This window comes from Ambystoma mexicanum, chromosome 4p (assembly GCF_040938575.1).
Source record: "Ambystoma mexicanum isolate Mex_15411 chromosome 4p, UKY_AmexF1_1, whole genome shotgun sequence".
NCBI lineage: Eukaryota > Metazoa > Chordata > Amphibia > Caudata > Ambystomatidae > Ambystoma > Ambystoma mexicanum.
This window is the reverse complement of record NC_090927.1, coordinates 1,198,725,389-1,198,748,098: the sequence shown is the minus strand read 5'-3', so window position 1 is coordinate 1,198,748,098 and position 22,710 is coordinate 1,198,725,389. Positions and strand designations below refer to the sequence as shown.

Sequence of the window (22,710 nt, the reverse complement as noted above, 5' to 3'; positions counted from 1 at the left end):
CACTTAAACAGATAATCGAATGTTGGACGGTAAATGACGTGCATTTTATTTAATGAAAAGGGTGAAGAAAGCAAGATAAAAGTTCAACAAACAATCTTTGAATCCAGGAGGGGGTCCCTTCCCCTGGATTATTTCAGCTAAATCAACCACAGTGGTTTTCTTAAGGTCTGAATTTAAAGGATGACCAAGATATTTCTTTCCCAAAAGCAGTGTCTTAAGAAATGGCAACAGTGTCTTTTCCCAAACAATAATTCCTCAGAAATAGTATAAATGCCTTTTCTTGTGACACTGTTTGAAAGGTGGCAAAAAAGTCTCTTCAGCTTTGAAGGATGTAAGAATGCCTATTTGTCCCAACTACTCCATAAATGACAGGATGGAAAAATCTCTTTCACATAACTTTCAAGAATGGTTTCCTGGTGTATTCCCCCTGCCAGGAATTCTTCAATTGACTCTTTAGATCTCCTGGTGGACTCTACTGCTAGGAACCATCTACTGTATGTCCCTTTGTCATTGACTTTAGGGATTACCCGATACACTCTTGTCAGGAATCACCCCCTTCTGGTCACTGCAGACCCCCTGGTATACTACTCTGCCACGTATCTTCGTTTGTTTGCTTGATGTGTATTGTTCACCAGGTCTTTCCACGTTTCTTTAACTTCCAGCATAGCACAGTAACTCTGTAATACGGTCAATACTTTAACTTATTATTTCACTTGCCTCAAACTCCCCCGTGTGGACCTCACGAATTAAGACTTGTTCAAGTTCCACTTCTCAACTTCCAAAAGTGAGAGCAAATAACAACGAACAGGGGGAAAAGGCTCCCCTCATTATGGATAGAAAGAAAAATGTCCAAACATCCAGAAAAAAGTGCTGGGGTCTCACTAGGAGAGTAGATGAAGCATAAAAATGATAATACGCCCCAACACTCAGGCATGAGGAATTGTGCAAATACAGTATCAGGTTTACTTGGCCTGTATTAAAATGGCACTTAACTGTTCGAGTGCGTGTCAGTACGCCCTGGGAGTCCCCGTCACAGGGATAACTCACTGGTGTTTGTGCGTCCCCGACCTCCTGCATCTTGCTGTGGTGAAGTTTTAAGGCGAGAACGGAGTCTCCCGCTTGGCGGACCCGCGTCCAGCATCGTCACCGCTCTCGCGTTCACTCGCGGGTAACGTGGCTGCGGCTGGCCTTTACGCCCGGTAAAGCTTCCACGCTGTTGCTGTTTTCCCGGGGCTTCTCCCTGGAGCCTGCCTCACTCCTCTGCGTGTCTCGCCACGCCGGTACCACAGGCTGATGACCCAACAGTCCAGGAGCACTTGCCTGCTCCCAAGCGACCTGCTTCAGCACGTCTGCCTTTCCTTGCTACTTTGCTTCGCCCGGACTGCGCTTTCTCCTTCAGTCTCCAAACATAACTTCCTACGATTGTTGGTGAAAGTCCTCTTTAAATAAATGTCCTGCACAGCTGGTTCCTTCTACAAGTATACAGCACATTATATTTAGGGCTTCTCTCAATCGACATTTATTCCTTATCCCTCTTCTTCGTCTTAGTACCGGAGGCACCATGGGAATTGAGTCAATACAATTAACAGATTCTAAGGATATTCTGTTTGCGTTTCTTGCCTATTATTATATCATCATGACTAGGAGATGTTAATTGTGTTTTGGTTATTTGTAAGGTATGAATATTCGGGCGAGGGTATTTGAAAAGAAGGGGTTTGGGGATTTTACAATAATAGGGATATGTATAACAGGCCATTAGGGATTTGGGAATCATAGGGTCTTTCTCCCACCATGGAGAAGAATACTGCGTCCCTCCCGAGGAAAATCACCACATCTCCCCGACAGCCATCGCTTCCCATGTACTTCCTCATAATACCACCTCTAGGATGAGGTAGCGGCTGCCGAACCCAGCCACATGGGAGGAGACCCTAGGCTGGAGATCAGTGATGACTCCACAGGAGTCATCACAGTACCTAGAAGGGTTGAGGGTACATCTATGGGGCAAAAGTCAATGTTCCCCCAAATGAACACTGTAAAAGGCTTGGCACATGCAGGGGCAATTGGTTGTGCCTGGTCTTCTGGCTGAGTTTCTTTTGTGGATTCTCTGGAGTTTAGGAACATTGAGCTTTCTCTTTAGCTCCTGCACGATGTTCATATTGATTTTGATGGCCTTAGAGATGGCAATAGGGATAATTATATGAAAACTACCCCAACGAGATGACATCTTACAGGTTAAGGTTCTCCTCTGTCTTTTCTTTTACCTCCTCTCTGCACAAAATATATCCAGTGTGGGCAGGGTCATGAAATACAATTTCTAAGATTTGGGGAAGAAAGAAAGAAATCAGGTAGCATCAGTATTTGCTGAACCTAAAGAGACAAAGGGTCAATCTGTGACTTACCACTCAGATGCCTAGTATCGACACTATGTTTTGCTTCAATAGAACGATCGGAAAAAAAAAAAAAACAAAGAAAAAAAAATCAACAGGTCCATCACAACTGCATATTTGTAATTTAAAAAGCAGCAGTTTGTAAGCAGAAAGGAAAGTAGAAATCTATACCAATGCCACTTTTCCAAGGTTTTAGACAGTTTTTATGGGGTAAAGCAACAGTTTGGATTTGTGGTACACTTTCCAAAAAAGGCAAGATGACCTCATTGTGAAACTTAAAGAGGTACCTACCTTCATTTTTACAGAAAGCCTCACACGTGACTGGCAACTCGCTGATGAGGCCCACCAAGACCAGAGAAAGTGTGACTGTGCTTAGATAGGCACAGCTTCAATTCACTTCAATGAGGTGACCCAACAAGGCCGAAACATGGGTCTGGGGTTGCTGTTGGTACTCTTGTTCAGTGGAGAATTGCCTAGCTTTTCAGTGGTGGACTGCCCTCTTGGGTGGAAACTGACGGATCTGTAAATGGATATTCCACCTCGGAAAATTACAGAAGCTAAAATATGGTTCTAGAACCTGCCGAGTGGGCACCTTCCCAAAGAACATGTTATTTGTCCTTGTTCGTTCTCAGTAGAGGGGCTCCCACATTTTTTTCAAAAGATCACTTTTATTATGAAACCTAGGAGTACCTACCATCATTTTTACAGAACGCCTCCAGATCCATTTCGTTTCCGTTATCTTTGGCAAATGCTTCTTCATAATCCTCCTCCACATTAGCAGATCCAGGTTGTGTTTGAAACATTTCAAATATGAAACCTGCAAAAAAAGTTAAAATGCAGGTCTTATTTGACTGAAATGGCTAGACCGACATTCACCTATAAAAAATACATTATGAGAATGTTTTGTTAAATAAGTCTGCAATAAAAACATTCATAGGTCGACAAAAGAAAATAATTCAGAACAAAAGCAAAAATACAAACAGGTTCACATTTCATGACTACTCTTAAACACTCAAGATCACTGCAAAAATTAGACCATTAATGTGCTAATGCACTAAAGCTGCATCCCAACAAACATTTAAAAATAAAAAATAAAACCCCAGTCAATAGTTTATTTAGCATGTTAAGAGGAGAAATAAGGCCACTAAACACGGACATGTTTAACAGTATGTTAGAAGGAAGGTACACAAAACATCACTGATGTGGGACAGCAAGGACCCCTAACTGAGCTCTAGAACGCCATAGTCATGGCCACCAATAAAACACTTGGTAACCATTTAATTCTGAAGCCCTTTCTGAATACTCATTTGATGACATGTAATGTTTTTTTGCTTAATGAACTTACTTACACAGTAAAGAAGGCAATAAAACCTTAAGTTGCAGACCATAAGTAACCATTTTAAAGTGCTGTAATTCCCATTGGAATAACATGAGAAAAGAACAATTTAATTACCCGATTATAACAATCAGTCTTTTGCATTAGTACTTCCTCCAACAGATTGCTCAACTTGTACATCCTATCTCACATGCCAGTTGTCTTTAGAAACGTTTTCATCACCAGGGCGCAGAGCATGCAGATGTTTGTCTAGGCTGGACAAAATATCAGGCCAGTAAATATGAGCCGACAAGACGCAGGACCACAGTTGCACTTTCTTCGATGGCATTCAGCAGCTGAAGGATTTCAGAACAGAGAAGGTCTACTGCGAGTTGACAAAAGAGGCAGGCTGGGAGGGAGATGGGGAAATGCTGGGAGAAAGGACTGATCTAGCAGAAAGAGCAAAACAAGCACACTCTACAAAGAGCTGGTCGTCATTCCTGACCTCATGTGCGAAACACCTCACCAAGTTCAGCCAATCTAATCACTCTTTCCTCTCAGAGGGATGAGGCAGGTGGAAAAAACACATGAAGATTGTTCTTCAGAGAGATTGAAATCTGAGACGAGGTGTTCCGAAAGAAGACAACTTCTCCTGGGAAAACACCAAGTAGGAAGGATTAACAGACAATGCTTGGAGCTCACTCACCCACCAGGCGGAAACGATGGCCACCAGGAAGATCACCTTGACCGTGAGCAGCCTTTACTACAAATCTAAGAGCTCAAACAGAGATACCTTAAGTAAAGTCTAAACAAAAAATAAACGGGCAGAGGAACAAACTGGAGCGGGGGAAAATGGTTACACAAACCGCACAAAAACTGCAGCATAATAGAGGGACTGAAGAAAACTATACACAAGGGTTCTCTAAAGAATTAAATAGCAGCAGGGTTTCAAAGTGCCAATCTGCTGGCCAATTAGTACAATCTGGGCCAAGGAAAGCCAAAAATGCAGAACAGAGGACTTTGGACAAGAGAAATGGACAAGACATCTCATCCAACATAAAGCTGAAAACGTGCACCACCTTCAAACATAAATGGACGTGGCGGTCGGTCTCTGAGCAGAGGACATCACCAGATGCACACTCCTTGTACCTCAGTCTCCAAGCATGAAGGTTCAGGCTGCTGAAGCTTGGACAGTGGATCTAACCACAAGTGGAGAATAGGTAAACGCTTGCCAGGAAGAGTCAGGAAGGACAGATGGGCATGTCCAGAACTTGGGTAACACATCCACTGGACCCAGTCCAGAGCGATCATAATCAACGTCGACCGAACTGCTGCAGCCTCCTGAGAATTAGCTAGATGACAGTGATTGGCAGGAATGTATAGAGGAAATCAAAGTTAAACTCGTCAACTGAGGTGTCTCCCAGAGAACTCTGCAGATGAAATTTCCTGGAGCTCAACTTTCACTTCCTGTTTACAATTGAAGCAAAGAGGTCTACCCGAGGAGTCCTTAAAATTGTGATTATCTACGGTGCTTCATGCCAGAGCTGCAACTTGTAGAAGGCCAATGTGTCTGCTCAGAGCATCAGCGGCAACGTTTTCCACCCTGGCTGTAGATAGTCCTCCATCAGAGAAGATTCTCCAGAGGCCACAACCAGTGTCTCAGAGAACCCAGTTTGGCGAGTTAGTTCATAGCTACAGTGCTGTCTGTCAATACTAGTACATTTCTGCCTCACACAGAGGGGAAGAAGACAACAAGAGCCAGCTAGGTCACCCATCACCAGAGCTGTCAAAAACCAGAAACTGCTCACCTAAGATACATGTCACGGAACCCACCCCTTCACGGATGCGTCTGTGACACGTCAGTAAGGATCAGGGTTGCTGAAGCAAAAACCTTCTCTGCAACTTCTCTCTCGGGGTCTACAAAACAGGATCTTGATAACACGTTACCAGAGACCTGCAAATGGTGCAACTTGGGGCGCAAAGACAGACCACCGACATTAAAGCCTATGGAAAGAACTCAAATATGGGACCCGTAAGTAGGGGTCCATAATGCCCAGACGAGACAGAGACAGAGGCCTGGGACTAGCCAGAGGGAATGGAATACATGCACTTTCTGAAGGATATTTGCCACCCGATCTTCAGGAGGGAAAGTACTGCCAAGACAGATGTCAAAGACGAGGCTGATGAACTGGAGCGAATGAGACAGCAAAACCTGGCGCTTCGTGAAGAACAGTGGAAGCCCTCAAATGAGCAAACCGTCCAGGACAGGGAAGATGATCACTTGTCGGGTGAGGAAGTGAGTGGTGGCCCTCTTGGTAGCCGTGATGATGTCCTCTGAGTGGAAAACTCTGAGTTCATGTCCCATTTGAGGCCCATGAAAGTCAGTCTCTGCGTAGGCTGCAGCTGAGACATCTTGAGGTTGACCGAAAATCCCTACTCGTGGAGTGTGCTCATAAGGGCAGAGTAAGTGCGGTGCACCGCCTCCGAATATTGGGTCCCGACGGGCAGTCGTCCAGGTACGGGTAGAGATGGTGGCTATGTGCCCAGAGTAGGGCTGCCACTACATTCATGAGTCTGGTTAACACCCTGGGAACCAAGTTGAGGCTGAAGGGTAGCCCCCTTTTATTGGAAATGGCAGCACACAATCCTGAACCGAAGGAAGGACCGATGTGGCTTCCAAATAGGGATGTGGAGATACGCATCCTTCAGATCCAGGGGGCACATCCAGTCTCCCCTGCACAATGACTCTGCAAGGAGTGCTGGCGCCACCATCTTGAATTTTTGAAGAGGGAGGGAGAAGTTGAGGGTGGAAAGATCCGACAACTCTCAGGCCAGCCTGGTTGTTCTTCTGTATGGCGAAAATCCTGGAATAGAGGCCAATCTTCGCTGGGAGGCTGGGACTTCTTCCACTGCCTGGCTCTCGACGAGCAACCTAATCTCTGCCAATAGAGTTGCTGTCCCAATCTGTGGGAGTGGAGGGGAGGAGGGAGGAGAGGAAGGGATCGGAAGGTGGTAGCGCGTGGATACTACAGAGAGGATCCAGGGGTAATTCTGCGCTAGAACTGCACATGAAGGGTAAGCCTGCCCCCCACCTGGGGCACGTCATGCCTGCTTTCCCTCTGAGGCTGTTGCAGAGGAGGAGGACTGGAAAAAGCCCTTACACCCTTAGCACCGGCGTTGACTCGGCGAACGGTCGGGCTGCCTGGACCTCCAGTCTTGGAAGCCGTGGAACCCTCTGAACACCCGCCCCCTTGTCGGAGCGTTGATGTTACTGGGTGTACGCCTTGTACATGGCCTTTGTAAGGATAAAAACTTTGCAGTTTGCAAACTGTTTTTCATTTTATCTAGCTCCTCATCGGTGGTGGAGTGGACACCACCCTCTAATGGAAGGTCCAATATGCGATCCTGGTGTCCAGATTAAATTTAGTAGCCCGGAGCCAGGCCGTTCTCAGGGCCGACAGCAAGAGTGTATCCCCCCTCAATTTGCCTGTACTTGGCATCCAGGCGTCGATTGACCGGCTGGACAGAGTGGGGTTTGAGCAACTTTTTAGCCAGGGCGACAACGTCCTTTTGCATCGGGATCACCGTTCTAGCCGAGGGGCGTACAGCGAGGACCTCAGCAAGTACCCCTGCTTCTTGTCCGATTTCGGGCTGTGGAAGGCCCAGGTACTGTGCCAGACCAGCAAGTCGTTCATGGAAGGCCTTGGCTGACTATGGTGTATAGGGGTCTTCTTCCTCATCTGTGTCCACCTCAGCGTCCGGCGCGGGAGAAGCAGTGCTGGGCGCCGAGGTCAGAGGTGTGGAGACCGGTGCCAGAGGCTGAAGCAGAGGCTGGTACAGAACCGCCTGAACTGTGGGAGGCAGGGGAGCCCGAATCCAAGGAGCCGGAGCAGGCAGCGGCGGCTGCAACAGGGCCTGCAGGTGTAGAGCCATAGGAGGAATGACTATGGGTGTGGACGGCAGGCCGGAGGGAGCATGTCCCTAATGGCATCCCTGAGGATGGCCCTCATCTGAGGTAATCTCACGAGTGTGAGGAACTTTTCAAAGAACCTGCCCTCGTAGACTGGTGGGGTAGCAGGTGAGATTGACGGGATTGCGGGCGGCTGCTGGGGCCGGTGCGTATTCTGTCTAGTTGGTTTCAGTAGGAACCTGCCCTGCGCTGCTGATGGATAAAATGTAGGACACGTACCTGGTTGACCCCAGTCCCACCTTGTAACATGTTCACCCAAAAGAGCGGCCATCTTGTCGACCTGCATGCCACGTGCTGAAGTTGTAGTGCTTGGCTCACTAGGCCCAGCCTCCTACAGGACTCTTGACGGCGGAGCATGAGACCTGCCCTGCACCTCAGGCCGAGGTCTGGTAGGTGTGTGCTGTCGACAAAGTCGCTGGTAGTGCTGCGTGTAGGCACAGTCTCTGCCATGTTGCCTGTACAAGGGCGTAGCCCTATCGGGGGTACCCCCAGTAAAAACCTTCCAGTCCCTCAGCACTGTCTTCGGGAGGTTCTACGGACCCCTCGGCCTGGCGGTCGGTAGCTGAATTAGCCTCGGTACTCGTACTGGTATGAGAACCTGAGGAGGTTCCTCCCGCTCAGGCATTTCCTAGGGAAGGTGTCACCCTTGTGGGGTGCTTTGGAAAACAGCGACCCTACCTTGGGCCTTGATATTTGACGAAGTCCTTCAGGTCCTCTGGAGGCGACCTCTCAAAGAGCTCCCTCCTCCTAGCCAGTCCATTCTACAGGGCGCGCAAATAGTGAATTGCACACGGTACAACCTTCCCATCCATGGTTGGGGCAAAGGCAGCGGAGGCAAAGAGAGTGGATCTGATGTATAGGAAAAGTAGCTGAAGCCCACTAAAGTCGACATGCACTGGGGAGGAGTGTGTGACGCCAGAGGACCGAATAACTGATTGAAAAAAGAAGACAAAGATGACAAAAACACAGAAGAAAGTATCCAGGGAAGAGCGTGTGGTATTACATGGCCGAAGCCAAACTCAAGAGCGCAGGTGAAATCGGCCCGTTCCCGTCGACGCGGAAAAGGGGACTGAGGTGTGGTGCCAGTGGGCGGAGTCAGGGTAGCGCATGCTCCTAGGGCCACACCTCCGTGCGCCTCTAAATTTAAAGGGGATGAAGGTTTTTTCTGGTGAAAAAGGTTCCGTCTGCCGTCCCTAGGAAGGGACGCCATGCAGTATGGAGGAAAGGGGACTTGACGTGAGAGTAGCCCAAGTTTACTACTGTGACTAAGGCCGGTTTCTCCCAGAAAAACAACAAGGGGCTGCAACCACCATCGGATTAAAGAGAAAAAGGATCGAACCACTTCCAAAAAAAATCAATCAGTTGGGTCTTATTGAACCAAAGGTCCAGAGGGAGCATGCAATCCCAATGTCTCCACCACCTTCTCAATCAATTTTTGGAAGAAAGAAGGAGTACTACCTAGCGTCAGAAGGATATCTAAACCAGAGGTGTTGTCCAAGCCTGGGGACCCTTAGAACCAAAGCCAGATACACCAGACACGATCTCCTCCTGAAATGAATTACTACAGAGTAGAGGACGTAGTGGGGAATGAGCCTGTGTAGGTGGCAAGTCCTCCAACATGTCCCATGAGTGGGGAGTGACAAGTTCACTTTTTAGAAAACCGAAGATCATCACCAAACAATCCAACAGGGAATTTGGTAGCATGCGCAGAGACAAACAAATTACTTACCCCTAGTAATTTTCCTTCTGATACATGTTCCCCCACACAGATTCCTCACCTCATCAATATTCATATCCTGGGGATACAGCGGCCTGAATTTTATAAACTTGCTGAAAATAGTCTGACTTTTACAAAAAAATCATAGAAAAGGCATCGGAAACATTTAGCAACACGTGAAAAAAGAAAAATCAGCTGGATCGGTGCAAAGTGTGCTGAGATACACCGTCCAAAGGCAGGACCCCCAGTGACGTAATACTGCAGCCTGGCCAAGCGGGAAGACTCCAGGCAGGCAACAACCAAGGTCTTCAGGGACGCACCCAGCGCCAACCTCCCCAGCGCAAAAGGCTCCATGAAGTGTGGAATCTCGGTGAGTGAGGGCGATCCACTGAAGGGATAACTCCCCAACCCCCCAGTGGCGACCCGCTGGCGCTCTGGTTTCACCATTGAGCGCTAGCGGACAGTAATGCCCGACATCCCCTCAATGGAGGAATCGCAGACCGGAGCGTGAGGAAGAAGCAGTCTGCCCGAAGGACACACCGCAGCAGAGTGGCCATGCTCGGCTGCCGCACTCAGTGGATGATCCGTGACAAACAGGAGGGTGATGGTAAGCCTGCAGACCGGGGAAACGCTATCGCCGTACTGTAAGGGGGTCTGGGCTAAGGCGGCCCAAGCTCGGACTCTCTCCTGCCGCAGTATGCGCATGAAGTGCTGAGATTGACAAGCCGCGGAGGTCCCTTCGGCATAATAGTTCGTACGAGACCGTCACTACGCGATTTGTACTCCGTGGTGGAGTCAGGCGGCTGGGCACTGGCAACTTCACGCGGACACAGGAAAGTTTGCGTGCCTGGCAGCATATACACAGACATCTGAGTGAGGGCACAAAGCACGAGAAAGTTGCATGGGACAGGGCAGGCTGGACCCTATTGCCCATCCACAACCACGGACATGCCGCCCTGCACATCCAGTCTGGGGGTAACATAAGGTACAACCTATTGCATATATTTACAGCTGCTCAGATAGACAACAGTGGACCGCCATGGTGCCCAACAGCGCCTAATCCGTTTGGGCCAAAAGACTAACAAAACACCCAGAGAATACTCATAAGACCTGACGCTGCTGTCCAGGGGTAGCGGGCCGTTGAGACACAAGACACGCACAAGCTAACCCACAGAACAGACAACTGCAGCCCACGCTTGTGACTTGTCCACACAAAGCTAGGAACTGGCACCTGGATAAAGCGCACACAGCCCCAGCACAGGGGAAGAAAACAGGTTCTTTGACAAAAGAGGACAGGGGAACACCTGTACAGCTGGCCCTGGCAATAACACATAACTAGTTAATGGTGGCAACTATGGTCCTGATGTGAGGCTTGATGCTACAAAAGGCACTAACAGACTTAGTTAGATTATTAGGCCAGGGCACAAACAATATGTGAACAGAGACAATCGCACTCTGACAAGCAGCTGCAGTCTTGAACAGCCAGAGTGATATCATCTGAGGTTAAGGCTTTACTTAAACAGTCACATCTGGTCAATCCTGATGTAGGAGTGAACTTTCACAGCAACACTTTCACAGCAAGCATAACCCACTCAAACGCTATAAACGGTGGCACCGTCTGAAGGTATTGTAGCGTGGCAGAGTACAATGCCCAAGGGGGTAGGCCCCAAAAAGGGAAAATGTGCTATTGATACGTTTACAACGGTCATCATCAAGATCAACACAATGAACAACGCAGACAGTGAGAAATCCTCGCAATCTACGCCTCCAGCGCCGGCAGTCACTATGGACCCCCCAGGCGGTGTTTGCATCAATGCAGCAGTGCTTTGCAGCCATCAATGACAGACTGGAAGGTATTAACACTAATGTATCATCCATCAGAAACCAACTTGAAAAAGCCACCAGCCGAATCACAGAGGCGGAAACGCAAACCAGTGCAACTGAGGACAAACTTGAGACGCTACGTAACACAGTGACTGAGAAGGCCAAGGACTTATGCACTGTAAAACTTAAATGCGAAGATTTGGAGGCCAGGTCTCGACGTAATAACTTACGCATAGTGTGGGTACTGGAGGAAGCATTTCAAAAGGTCCCATGGAACTAGCAATGAAGGAAATGCTTAGAGAACTACTCGGTGATCTGGGCTGGTCTCCCATGTTTGTGGTCCAACGGGCTCACAGATCGCCGGCATCACGCCCGAAATCAGGTGCATATCCCAGACCTATAATTGCGAGACTGATGAATTATAGAGACAGTGACCTGGCACTATGCACCGCAAGAGAAAAATAGGAGATAAGACTGGGCTCGAATGTGATTCGGATTTTCCCAGACTATATGCTGGCAGTCCAGCAAGAGAGGCGATCCTTCACAGGGGTCAAAAAGATGCTGCGTGAACGCAAGGCGCCATATGCGATGTTGTACCCAGGTAGACTCCGTTTGCAACCTAACAACAAGATATACTTTTTCACCTTTCCAGAAGAAGCAGCTACCTTTGTGGAGGCGAACATCCCGACATTACCCAAGCAAATAACCGGCTCAAAGGATACAAGTAGGAGTGTATCGCCGGCACGGAACCAACACCGAGCAAAGCAACAGGCGATGTCCTTGTAAGATTAGTGTGAGGCTGCATTAACAGCATTGATAAATTAGTGTACAGATGTATAACAAAGCCTCAGGTTTATTATGTGTTCTAGAAACTTAACAAGTAAGGAAGCAATGTGGGCAGACAGTGAATAGTTTCAGGGCCTCTGCTGCCACAATAGTGACCCCCCCCAATGCGGGTCCATGGACTGGTTGGACATGTTGGGGAGGGAGTTGTGAGGGATAATGGGAACAACATAGTTGAAGTTCGGGGAACTATGCGGGTGGGGGACGGATGTTGGTTTGGGGGATAAAGTTCAAAATGCACAGATATGTTTCAACTGCACAGGCAATAATGTTAAGGAACACTAGTTTAACAGTTATATTACTGAGAATGGCTGAGAGAAATCCAAATGGGTTCACACTACTGAGCTGGAATGTGAGAGGTCTTGGGATGCTGGTGAAAAGGAGGAAAATTATGGCCTGCATTAATAGGCAGGGCGCCCACATTGTATATCTTCAAGAGACTCACTTGATGGGACATCATGCTGAGCAATTTGCACCTAGTTGGGGGAACCAAAGCTTTTACACAACCTACTCTAGCAGAGCCCGAGGGGTACTGGCACTCATTCATAAATCAGTACCGTTTGTACATTATGCCACAGACAGTTACCCTGATGGGTAGTATGTTCTGGTCCATGGAAAACTGGCCACTACAGAGGAACTGCTCATGAATCTATATGGCTCCAATATAGACAATCCTAAATACTACTACCGATTATTTCAGAAATGTGCCAAATATCCAACAGTACATATTATCGCCGGGCGTGATCTGAATACAATACTTAAGACCCAATTAGATCGTACATCCAAAGCCCCCAGAACACTTCCAAACGCAGCCCGGATGATACATACCCATGTGACTGATTTAGGCCTTGGCGATGTAAGGCGATCCCTACACGGAACGCAACAAGCCTATACCTTTAATTCGGCCGTGCATGATATGCACTCGAGGATCGATGTCTGGCTGGTATCAAATAGAGTCCTGGGTTGGGTGACGGATGTAAAGATAGAACCCAGAACGCTATCGGACCATTCACCAATATTGATAACCATACACATTTCCCAAGGCCTCCGCACAGAGACCCCCCCATGGAGGTTCAAAGCAGCTGCATTAACAGAATATGTATATAAGACCAGCATGACCCAACACATCAATGAATATTTTGAGATTAATGAGGGCACGGTGGGCAGCCAGGTGATACTGTGGCAAGCCTTTAAAGTATACATCAGAGGCATTGTCATGTCAACCGAACTGGGGTACTCAAAGATATTCGCAGAGAACTGTGTAGGCGGGAAGGCGACCTTGCTAAATCAGAAGAGAAGTCAAACCCAACACCACAAACTAGGCTAGTTATTAAGACACAATTGGAAGAATTTAAAACGGCAGCAGATCTGGAGATACGCTACTTTGACAGACCTGCTGCCGCAAGCAGATATGGGGAACAGCAAAGACCAGGCAAACTCCTGGCAAAGTTGGTGAGAGGGGAGCGGGGACACACTATCATTCCTTGTATAACTAGAACAGATGTGGTTGTGGTAACAGATGAGAAGGAAATTGAGAAGGTCTTCTATGATTTCTGCTCCCAGTTGTACTCTCCCCAAAGTGACGCCGCTGACGATGAAATAAACAATACTTAGCGGGAATACCCACCACGCTCCTATCCACTGATGCGAAGGAGGCACTGGAACGCCCGTTTACGCAGTCCGATATAGCAGAGGCCATTAAGACCCTTCCAAGTGGAAAGGCTCCGGGCTCAGATGGCCTTGGGGCTGAATTCTATAAAGAAATTAAAGGAATTTTGGTCCCTGAGCTCCATTCTGTATGGAATGAGGCCCAGGAGACAGGCTTTCTCCCAGCAACAACGCGTGAAGCAGTTATAATACTGTTACTAAAACCTGGAAAGAAGTCTGAAGAAGGAACAAGTTACTTACCTGTAACTGTTGTTCTCCAGCATGGGTCTGGCATGGATTCACATGCTCATGAATATTCCCCGTCGTCAGGCTGGGAATCCTCGGTAAAGAAAAAACCAGTATCAGTTTCGTTTCTGATCTGTCTTTCGTAGTAATAACCAATCACTGGTCTCTGCGTCATACTGACCACAGCCAATGACTGCCCTCTACCTAAGCACCGCCTCTGGCAGCCATCCTCAGATTTGGAAGCACGTGAAGTGGCAGTATGATCAAGTGAAGAGCCGCAGAGGGGTAGGCGGGAGGGTTCGCATGTGAATCCATGCCAGACCCATGCTGGAGAACAACAGTTACAGGTAAGTAACTTGTTCCTTCTCCAGCATGGGGTCTGGCATGGATTCACATGCTCATGAATAAAGAATACATAGCAGTACACACATGCACAACCACGGGAGGTGGCAAAGGCTCAACATTAAGCATCACATCAACTCAACATTAAGCATCTTACCTCCTCACCAGGCTCACCTCAGGCGAACAGGTTGCGCAGCACTGCTTGGCCGACCCTGGACTCCTCCCTGGAATCCCGGTCGACGCAGTAGAATTTCGTGAAGGTGTGCGTCGACCTCCACGTAGCAGCCCTGCATATGTCCAGCAGGGGCACACCAGATAGGAACGCCGTGGTAGCTGCGATCGCTCTGGTGGAATGGGCTCTCGGACGGCCAGGCAGCGGTCGGTTTGCCAACCGGTGACAGTACATGATACAGCCGGAGAGCCATCTGGAGATGGAAGCCTTCGAGAGAGCCTTCCCCTGATTGACAGGTCCAAAGTTCACAAAGAGTTGTGACGTCTTCCGAAAACCTTTCGTGCGGTCCACGTAGAACTTCAGCGCTCTAGCTACATCCAGCGAGTGCAAAGTCCTCTCAGCCGGCGACGAAGGCGACGGGAAGAACACAGGTAACACCAAGGGTTCGTTGAGATGAAAGTCCGACGGTACCTTGGGCATGAAGGAGGGGTGCGTCCTGAGCACTACCCTCGTGTCGTGGAAAGTCAAGTACGGGGCCTTGCAGGAAAGGGCCTGGATCTCTCCCACTCGTCGTGCGGAGGTGATGGCCACGAGAAAAGCTGTTTTCCACGATAGAAACTTCAACGGGGCCGAGTGCAGAGGCTCGAACGGAGGTCCCATGAGTTTGGTCAGCACCACGTTGAGCTCCCACGCCGGGGCCGGAGCCTTCACCGGCGGGAACGATCTGAACAGTCCCTTCATGAACTCTTTCACCAGACGATGAGACCACAAGGACGTCCGGCCCGTGGTTCTGGTGTATCGGGAGATCGCAGCAAGATGAATCTTGATGGACGCGTGTGCCAGACCAGCTTTGGCCAGCGTCAGCAGGTACGGCAGCACTTGAGGAGCCGTAATCCGTAGAGGGTTAATCTTCTGTGCGTGGCACCAGACAGAGAACCTCTTCCATTTGTGTCCGTAGCATTTAAGAGTCGAGGACGCCCTGGCCTTTGCAAGAACCTCTCTGCAATCGGCCGGTATGTCGTATCCTCCAAACTCTGGCGCTGCAGGAGCCAGGCCTGCAAGTTCAGCGACTTCGGGTCGTGGTGGAGGATGGCGCCTCCTTCCCTGGAGAGTAGATCCGCGTCCGCCGGCAGCTTGATTGGCGGGGACGCCGACAAGTCCAGAAGGTCCGGGAACCATATCTGCCTCGGCCACGCAGGTGCGACGAGGATCATCCTGCACCGTGACCTCTTGAGTTGGTTGACGAGCCGGATTAGCAGAGGCAAGGGAGGGAACGCGTAGAGGAACAGGCCCTCCCAGGGGAACGAGAAAGCATCGCCCATGCTCCTCGTCTGGGGAAACCTGCTGGCGAACCTCCGGCACTTGGTGTTCGTCGCCGTCGCGAACAGGTCGATCTGGGGTGTGCCCCACCGTCGGAAGAGGCGATCCACCAGATCCTGCCGTAGTTCCCACTCGTGGCACGAGCGCAGCTCCCTGCTGAGTGAGTCGGCGATGGTGTTTTTTATCCCTGCCAGATGAAACGGCACCAGAAGAATCCCTTGGGCGACGGCCCAATGCCACAGGTCCTGCGCCTCCTTGGACAGCGCTGGGGACCTGGTTCCGCCCTGTTTCCTGATGTAAAACATGGTGGTGGTGTTGTCGGTGAAGATCCTCACCACCTTGCCCTTGAGGGACGGAAGGAAGGACCTGAGGGCCCAAAACACTGCACGGAGCTCCAGGACGCTGATATGCAGGGACTTCTCCGTCGGGAGCCAGAGTCCCCTTGCGTGCAGATTTTCGGTGTGCGCTCCCCACCCTTCTAGGGAGGCATCCGTGGTCACAGTCACCTGGTGGGCTGGGGTCTGGAAGTCCATGCCCGCCGTCAGATGCGCGCGGGTGCCCCACCACCGTATCGCTCGTCGGAAACTCTCGTCGAGCTTGATCCTTTCCTCGAAGCTGCCCGTCGTCTGGATCCAGCGCGCATCCAGGAACTCTTGCAACGGGCGCATCCGGAGCCTGCACATGGGAATGAGGTAGATGCAGGAAGACATCATCCCGAGGAGGGACTTGATGGACCTCACCTTGGCCGCGTCGGCCACCAACATCCGTTGCACCTTGCCCAAGATGGTCCTGGTCCTCTCCTCCGACGGGGAGGCCAGAAGGGACACTGTGTCGAGCCTCGCTCCCAGAAACAGTGCGACTTGCGCGGGCACCAGGTGGGATTTGGCGTAGTTCACGGAGAATCCCAGGTCCGTGAGGAGCTGGACGGTCCTTGCCGTGTGGACCACGGCGAGCTCCCTCGTCTTGGCGCGGATGAGCCAGTCGTCCAGGTAGGGGTAGACGTGAATCCCCTCGCGGCGCAGATGCGCCGCCACCGGTGCGAGGCACTTGGTGAAAACCCTGGGTGCCGACCGCAGTCCGAAGGGAAGGGCTTTGAACTGGTAATGACGCCCTTGGACCACGAATCTGAGGAATTTTCGGTGCCCCTTTAGGATGGGAATGTGGAAGTAGGCATCCTCCAAATCCAACGACGATAGGAAGTCTCCTTCCTCCAGCTGACCCAGGACGTGCTGGAGGGTGACCATCCGGAACTTCTGCGCCTTGATGAACTTGTTCAGGCGTCGCAGGTCCAGGATGGGGCGCCATCCTCCCGTCTTCTTCTTCACGAGGAAGTAACGCGAGTAGACTCCGGAGCCCCGAAGCCTCTTTGGGACGAGTTCGATGGCGCCCTTTCTGAGCATCGCCTTTACCTCCAGGAGAAGTTGAGGGACATGAAGTTCTTTCCTGGCCACGGGGGGGACGCGCGGGCACCTTCTTTGAAACTCGAGCGCGTGGCCCCGGGCCAGGGCGTCCAGCACCCAACGGTCGGTGGAGATGGACTCCCACGCGCTGACGAAGCCCGCCAGCCGGCCTCCCACCGGGGTGCTTCGGTGGGGGCCCGACCCCACGGCCGGTTCAATCCTGCTTGGACGCGGCCTTGCCGCCTTGGCCTCCTTGGCGACGACGGCGGGGGCCGCCAGACTTGCCTCGTCCTCTGTAGGCCTCTTGCGACGACGAGCGGGCCGCTTGACGGTAGGAAGCGAAACCGCCGCCGGAACCTTTGGAGGCGCCCTTGCCTCTGCCGCTCCGAAAGGGCGTCCGCCGTTGCTGCAGTACTCCAAGGGCCCGGGCCGTCTCAGTATCCGCCTTGATGGCCTGAAGGGAATCGTCCACTGTCTTCCCAAACAGGTTGTTCCCGTCGAAGGGCATGTCCAGGACCCTGGTCTGGACGTCCTGCCGAAAGTCCGTAGCCTTGAGCCATCCGCGACGTCGAAGGCAAACGCCGTTGCCCATCTGGCGGAACCCAGTATCGGCGATGTCCGTCGCCACGGTGATGGCGTGGTCCGAGGCCACCTCACCTTCCTGCAGGATCTCAAGGGCCTCCGCCCTCTTGTCGTCCGGCAGAAAATGCAGCAGGGGAGCTATCTTGTACCAGAGTTCCCTGTCGTAGCGGGCCACGATAGCCAAGGCGTTGGCCGCTTTAATCGTCGTCGCCGCCGACGAGATGACTCTGCGTCCCATGGCATCCAATTTCTTTCCCTCGCCGTCCGGCGGGGAAGTCGACGCGGAGGCCGCACCCCCCCCCCGCTTTCTTCCTGGCTGCCGCGGAGACGACGGAGTCCGGGGTAGGCTGCGCCCGGAGGCATAGGGGGGCCGAGTCCGGGACCCGGTACTTTTTCTCGTACCGGTCTCTTTTCGCTGGCGTCGTGGAAGGGTTCTTGAGGAGGGAAAGGCCATCATCCCAAATGTCGTCCAACAGAGGCACTGCGAGGACCGTCTTCCTCTTGGTCTCGCGCCGTTGGTAAAGGAAGCCTTCCTTTTTCTTCTCCTCAGGGCAGAGTTGGAAAAGCTCAGATGCCCTGGCGATCATTGAGTGGAACGATCCAATCTCGTCGGGCGGAGAAGCCCTGGTGGGAGGCGACGACGGAAAATCCTCGTCGTATGCCTCGTCGTCCGTACCCGTCGCTGCCGTGTCAGTCCCCGTATCATCCCCTCGGGTGGACGGGGAGGAGGGCTGGACGGGGCGCGACGGTTGAAAAGGAGGCGGTGGATGGATCCTTCTTTTCTTGGTAGGGGGAACACCAGAAGGTCCCGGTTCTGGATCCCCCGACGGGAGAGGTTCCTCCATCGGTAACGGTAGTCTCGTCCTTATCTCGGAGCATAAGGACTGTATAGCCAACAAAATGGCCGCTGAGTTGTCTTGCGGCGCTGGCAGAGGGGAATCCGACGGGCGAGCAGGAGCCCCGTCGGTATCCTCGACGATGTCGTCGTCGTCACCTGCGTCGGGGCCCATTCCGACGGGCTTGTCTTGTTCCACGCCCAGGCCGTGGCTTAAGACCTCGATCAGTTCCTCTTCTGAGGTTGAGGCCGAATCTACGACGACGCCCTGCCCCCCCTTCTTCCCCACGGAGGGTTTCACGGGGGTCCTATCGATGGGCACGAAAGAAGACTCCCTCCGAGGAGGCAGGGAGATTCTGGGCCCCGAGGCCGCCACCACTGGTGCAGCCTCCACAGGCTGGGCCAGGGCCGCCGCGACCGTTTCGATAGAGGGCTTGGTCGAATGGATCAAGGCCTTCACCACCTTAGGTGCGCTCACCGCCTTATCCTTGAGGGAGGGGGCACTGCCACGCTCCTCCTCTGCCTTAGAGCTCGACCGGGGTCTCTCCAGGAGCTTCGCCGGGTGCTCGGCCTTCCTCTTACCCGACCCAGAGCGTTGGCTCGTGGTTGATGGTGCCGGGGAGGGTGCGCCCTGCCTGGCGCCCGTAGAGCCCGACCGTTCGGCGCTCCCGGTGCCAGCGGACTCGCGGTGCTTGGCCTTATGTTGGGCCCCCGTCGCCGGGGCGCCCTCAAAGGTCTTAGAAGACCGCTCAGATTTCTTCTTCTTCTCGCCAGACTGGCTCTTACCCTCCAGCCAGCTGGCGAGACGTTGATGGCGGTCCTTCATGGTCCGTTCCGACATGTTGCCGCAAAACGCACAGTCCTTCTCCACGTGCGTCTTGTCCCCATGAAGGCAGTAAAGGCAGAAAGAGTGTTCGTCCTCCTTGAAGACGTTCTGCAGCTGGCATCCAGGGCAGGCCCTGAACAGCTTTCCGGGCGTCGAGCTTCCCTTCTCCTGGGCCATCTCCGAGACCGGGCCTGAGAAGCTTCTGGAGTCCTCCGAAGTGTAGCTCGACGAAATCTTCACCCTTGAGGGGCACAGATGAATCCGACACGGGTCCCCGTTGATCGGATGTAGGATCGGTGGAGCTTGAGGCTCTTTTGACCGAAAGAATCGAAGTTTTTGAGAAAAAGTGCGAAAAAATAGCACTAACGCTCGAGAGCAATAGCACGAGGATCCCAACACATGAACGTGCGGTAAAAATCTGAAGATGGCTGCCAGAGGCGGTGCTTAGGTAGAGGGCAGTCATTGGCTGTGGTCAGTATGACGCAGAGACCAGTGATTGGTTATTACTACGAAAGACAGATCAGAAACGAAACTGATACTGGTTTTTTCTTTACCGAGGATTCCCAGCCTGACGACGGGGAATATTCATGAGCATGTGAATCCATGCCAGACCCCATGCTGGAGAATGCGGTTCTTATGACCGTTTTCGCTGATAGAGACGCAAAAATATTTGCAAAAAATCCTTGCTACGCGTCTGACACCACTGAGGCTGGCTTTGTAATGGGCAGATCTACAGCAACAAACATTTACTGCTGCTATGATATACTCGCCTGAGTCCCGAAGAATATGCAAGGGGTAGCGCTAGCATTAGACATGCAAAAGGGGTTTGACACTGTTTATTGGCCTTTCCTGTTTCGGGTCCTAAATAACTATGGGTTTGGGCCGAACTTTATAAGTTGGGTTAGAATACTATACACAACCTTATGCAAGAGTATGTGTCAACAGAAAGCTATCAGCGATACTTGAGTTAGCCGGAGGAACCCGACAAGGATGCCCGCTATCACACCTCCTGTTTGACTGGTCATAGAACCACTGGCAGACCCAAGGGCTAAGTACAGTAAGGTTGGGATACCACTACCACACCAACTGGATATTATTACCCTATACGCGGATGATATAATGTATCTGAGGGAACGAGACCTCGACCTGGGGAAAGTCTTAAGCGCAGTTAAGAAATTTGGTGGGTACTCCGGCCTGAAACTAAATTCAACTAAATCTGAGATGTTCCCACTAACAGACACCACCCAAAAACCCATGGGCTATGGGTTACACAGCACCCTTCGTGCCGTAACCCAGGGGTGTCGTAGCGACCCCCAAACAGAGTCCATACCCTGGGATTGACTACTGTCTCCCAAGGTATGTAAAGTCACCATTGGCTTTACTAGTCCCAAATTATGAACAGAAACCAGTACAAACCATCATATTGTGGACGTACTGGTCGGGGCAATTCAATTGCCCCGGGGTCTGTTGTTCGAGGGGGCACGTCTCCGTCCCCCCTGATCGAGTTTTGGCTGGTGGCAGTGGATACTACTTTTTATATTCGACTGCGAATATATCTCTATGGGATTTCCCCATTGTTCGAGGCTACCAACTTTAATTATTTAATTCTTATAGCCTCGAACATACCGCTGGTTTTTTTATTTAATATTAATTCACCGGTTGGTATTTTTTGGCAGAACTCGATTCTAAAATGGCGTTTGTGTTCTCTTCTGTGACTCCAAACCAAGTCGAGCCCTTTGTTCCACTTTTTGGCGGGCTTCTCCACAGAAGCCTCCAAAAGTGGTGCCACTCTGTCTGGGTACCACAGGGGGTGTGGGAGGGGGTTTAGGCCCCCTGGACTGAGTTGCCTTGGCAACTTAAGTCGCACTCTTGTGTGACTGGCCCAAGTGGTGAGCCGGCCGGCTCACCACTTAGCATGTTTGATTGACAGCTAGGCTGAATGAATGGGGGTTTGCTGCATAAAAGCAGGGCTTTGGGGACTGGAACGTCAGAAGGCGCCACAGGACCTAAGAATCCGAGGAGGGAGAAGCTGAGCCGACCTGCAACGAAGACACCACCGGTGGAGCCCTACTGAACCGTCTCACCACTTTTCCCGACGACAGAGGAGATCTCCAGTCTGGAGAGTCTTCTTCCTTTGACTGGTGGGGATAACCAGTTTTGCCTTCTTTTCACCTTCCTGGAGCATCTCGTGGCCGCCTTGCCCGTGCCAAGCACCCCGGCAACCGGAATACCACGGTTTACCACTACCGCGAATAGAAGGGTAGTACCTTTTAACCGAAGAACTCCGCGGCTGGTTTTTTCCCTGGCAGTGCAACGACCTTCATCTTTCCTCCACGTCGAGACCTCCTCTTCCTCTGGACGAACTACCGACTTGCACCCGCTGCCAGAAACAACTGCCCCCGCTGGAGCGTCCTTCCCACTTAAGGTACTGTGTCCCGCCTGGCTTCCCTTGCGACAGATCGTTCGGGGTGACAGTAAAGCCTCGACTTTCTAACCTGGGCTGGCCTGGGACAACCCAGCTAACTTTTCCTGACTTTAATTTCATTCTTTGTGTGCGAACTATCTACAAGACTCTTTGGGCATACCCCCACTGTGTGAACCTGGACCTCTTCTGCTTGTTCTCTCGAAGAGTGGGCCTTGCAATTGACTTCCTTGCTCTCCAGTAGAACTCTGCTTATCCTGCCTTACTGTGGTTCTTTGAAAAGTATTGAAATTTGTGTGCTTCCATAACTGCCTTTTTCCCTCCCTTTTTAATAACTTATTAGAGTACCATCTTATGTTAAGCGCGCACATCTATCTGAAAAATAAGTGGTGTTTCTCATTAAGACTCGTCTAATAAGTAATTAGGGTTGTATATATAGAATAGTGACTGTGTGTTGAATTTACTTATCTCTTTGTGCTAGTGTAAATTACAAGTGTGTCTTTAAATAAATAATTATATACTTTTACACCAAAGCTCTGGTCAGTGTTTGCTTGTGCTACTGTATCTCTATCTATTGTGTATACTCTATATACTGCCTAACTCTTCTTGAGAGAAGTCTGACTGCTCAGCCACAGCTACCAAGTGAATCTGTGTGGTACAGACTGCTACCAAGTGGGTTTACTGCCAAACACCTGTAGTCTTAAATCTTTTGCAGTGGTCCCTAAGGGAACTGCACAGGTTTCTGCCTAACAGCCATTCCAAAGAGGGAATCTTGGACCAACAGCGTGCATAAGCAATAATACTTTGAGAAAATAGAGAGGACCAAGTTGCGGCACTGCAAATGGCCTGCGCTGGTACACCT

General features: G+C 51.0%; 1 protein-coding gene across 4 annotated transcripts in view; it reads right to left on the bottom strand.

Annotated features, from left to right (window-relative positions):
• The window catches only part of BUB1 (BUB1 mitotic checkpoint serine/threonine kinase), a 1,594,853-nt gene that overhangs the window by 749,899 nt on the left and 822,244 nt on the right, over window positions 1-22,710 (bottom strand). For all 4 annotated transcript variants that reach the window (XM_069606846.1, XM_069606848.1, XM_069606845.1 and 1 more), the window contains one exon: window positions 3,082-3,204. In XM_069606846.1, coding sequence (XP_069462947.1) covers window positions 3,082-3,204 — 123 coding nt within the window. The remainder of the gene's footprint in view (window positions 1-3,081; window positions 3,205-22,710) is intronic.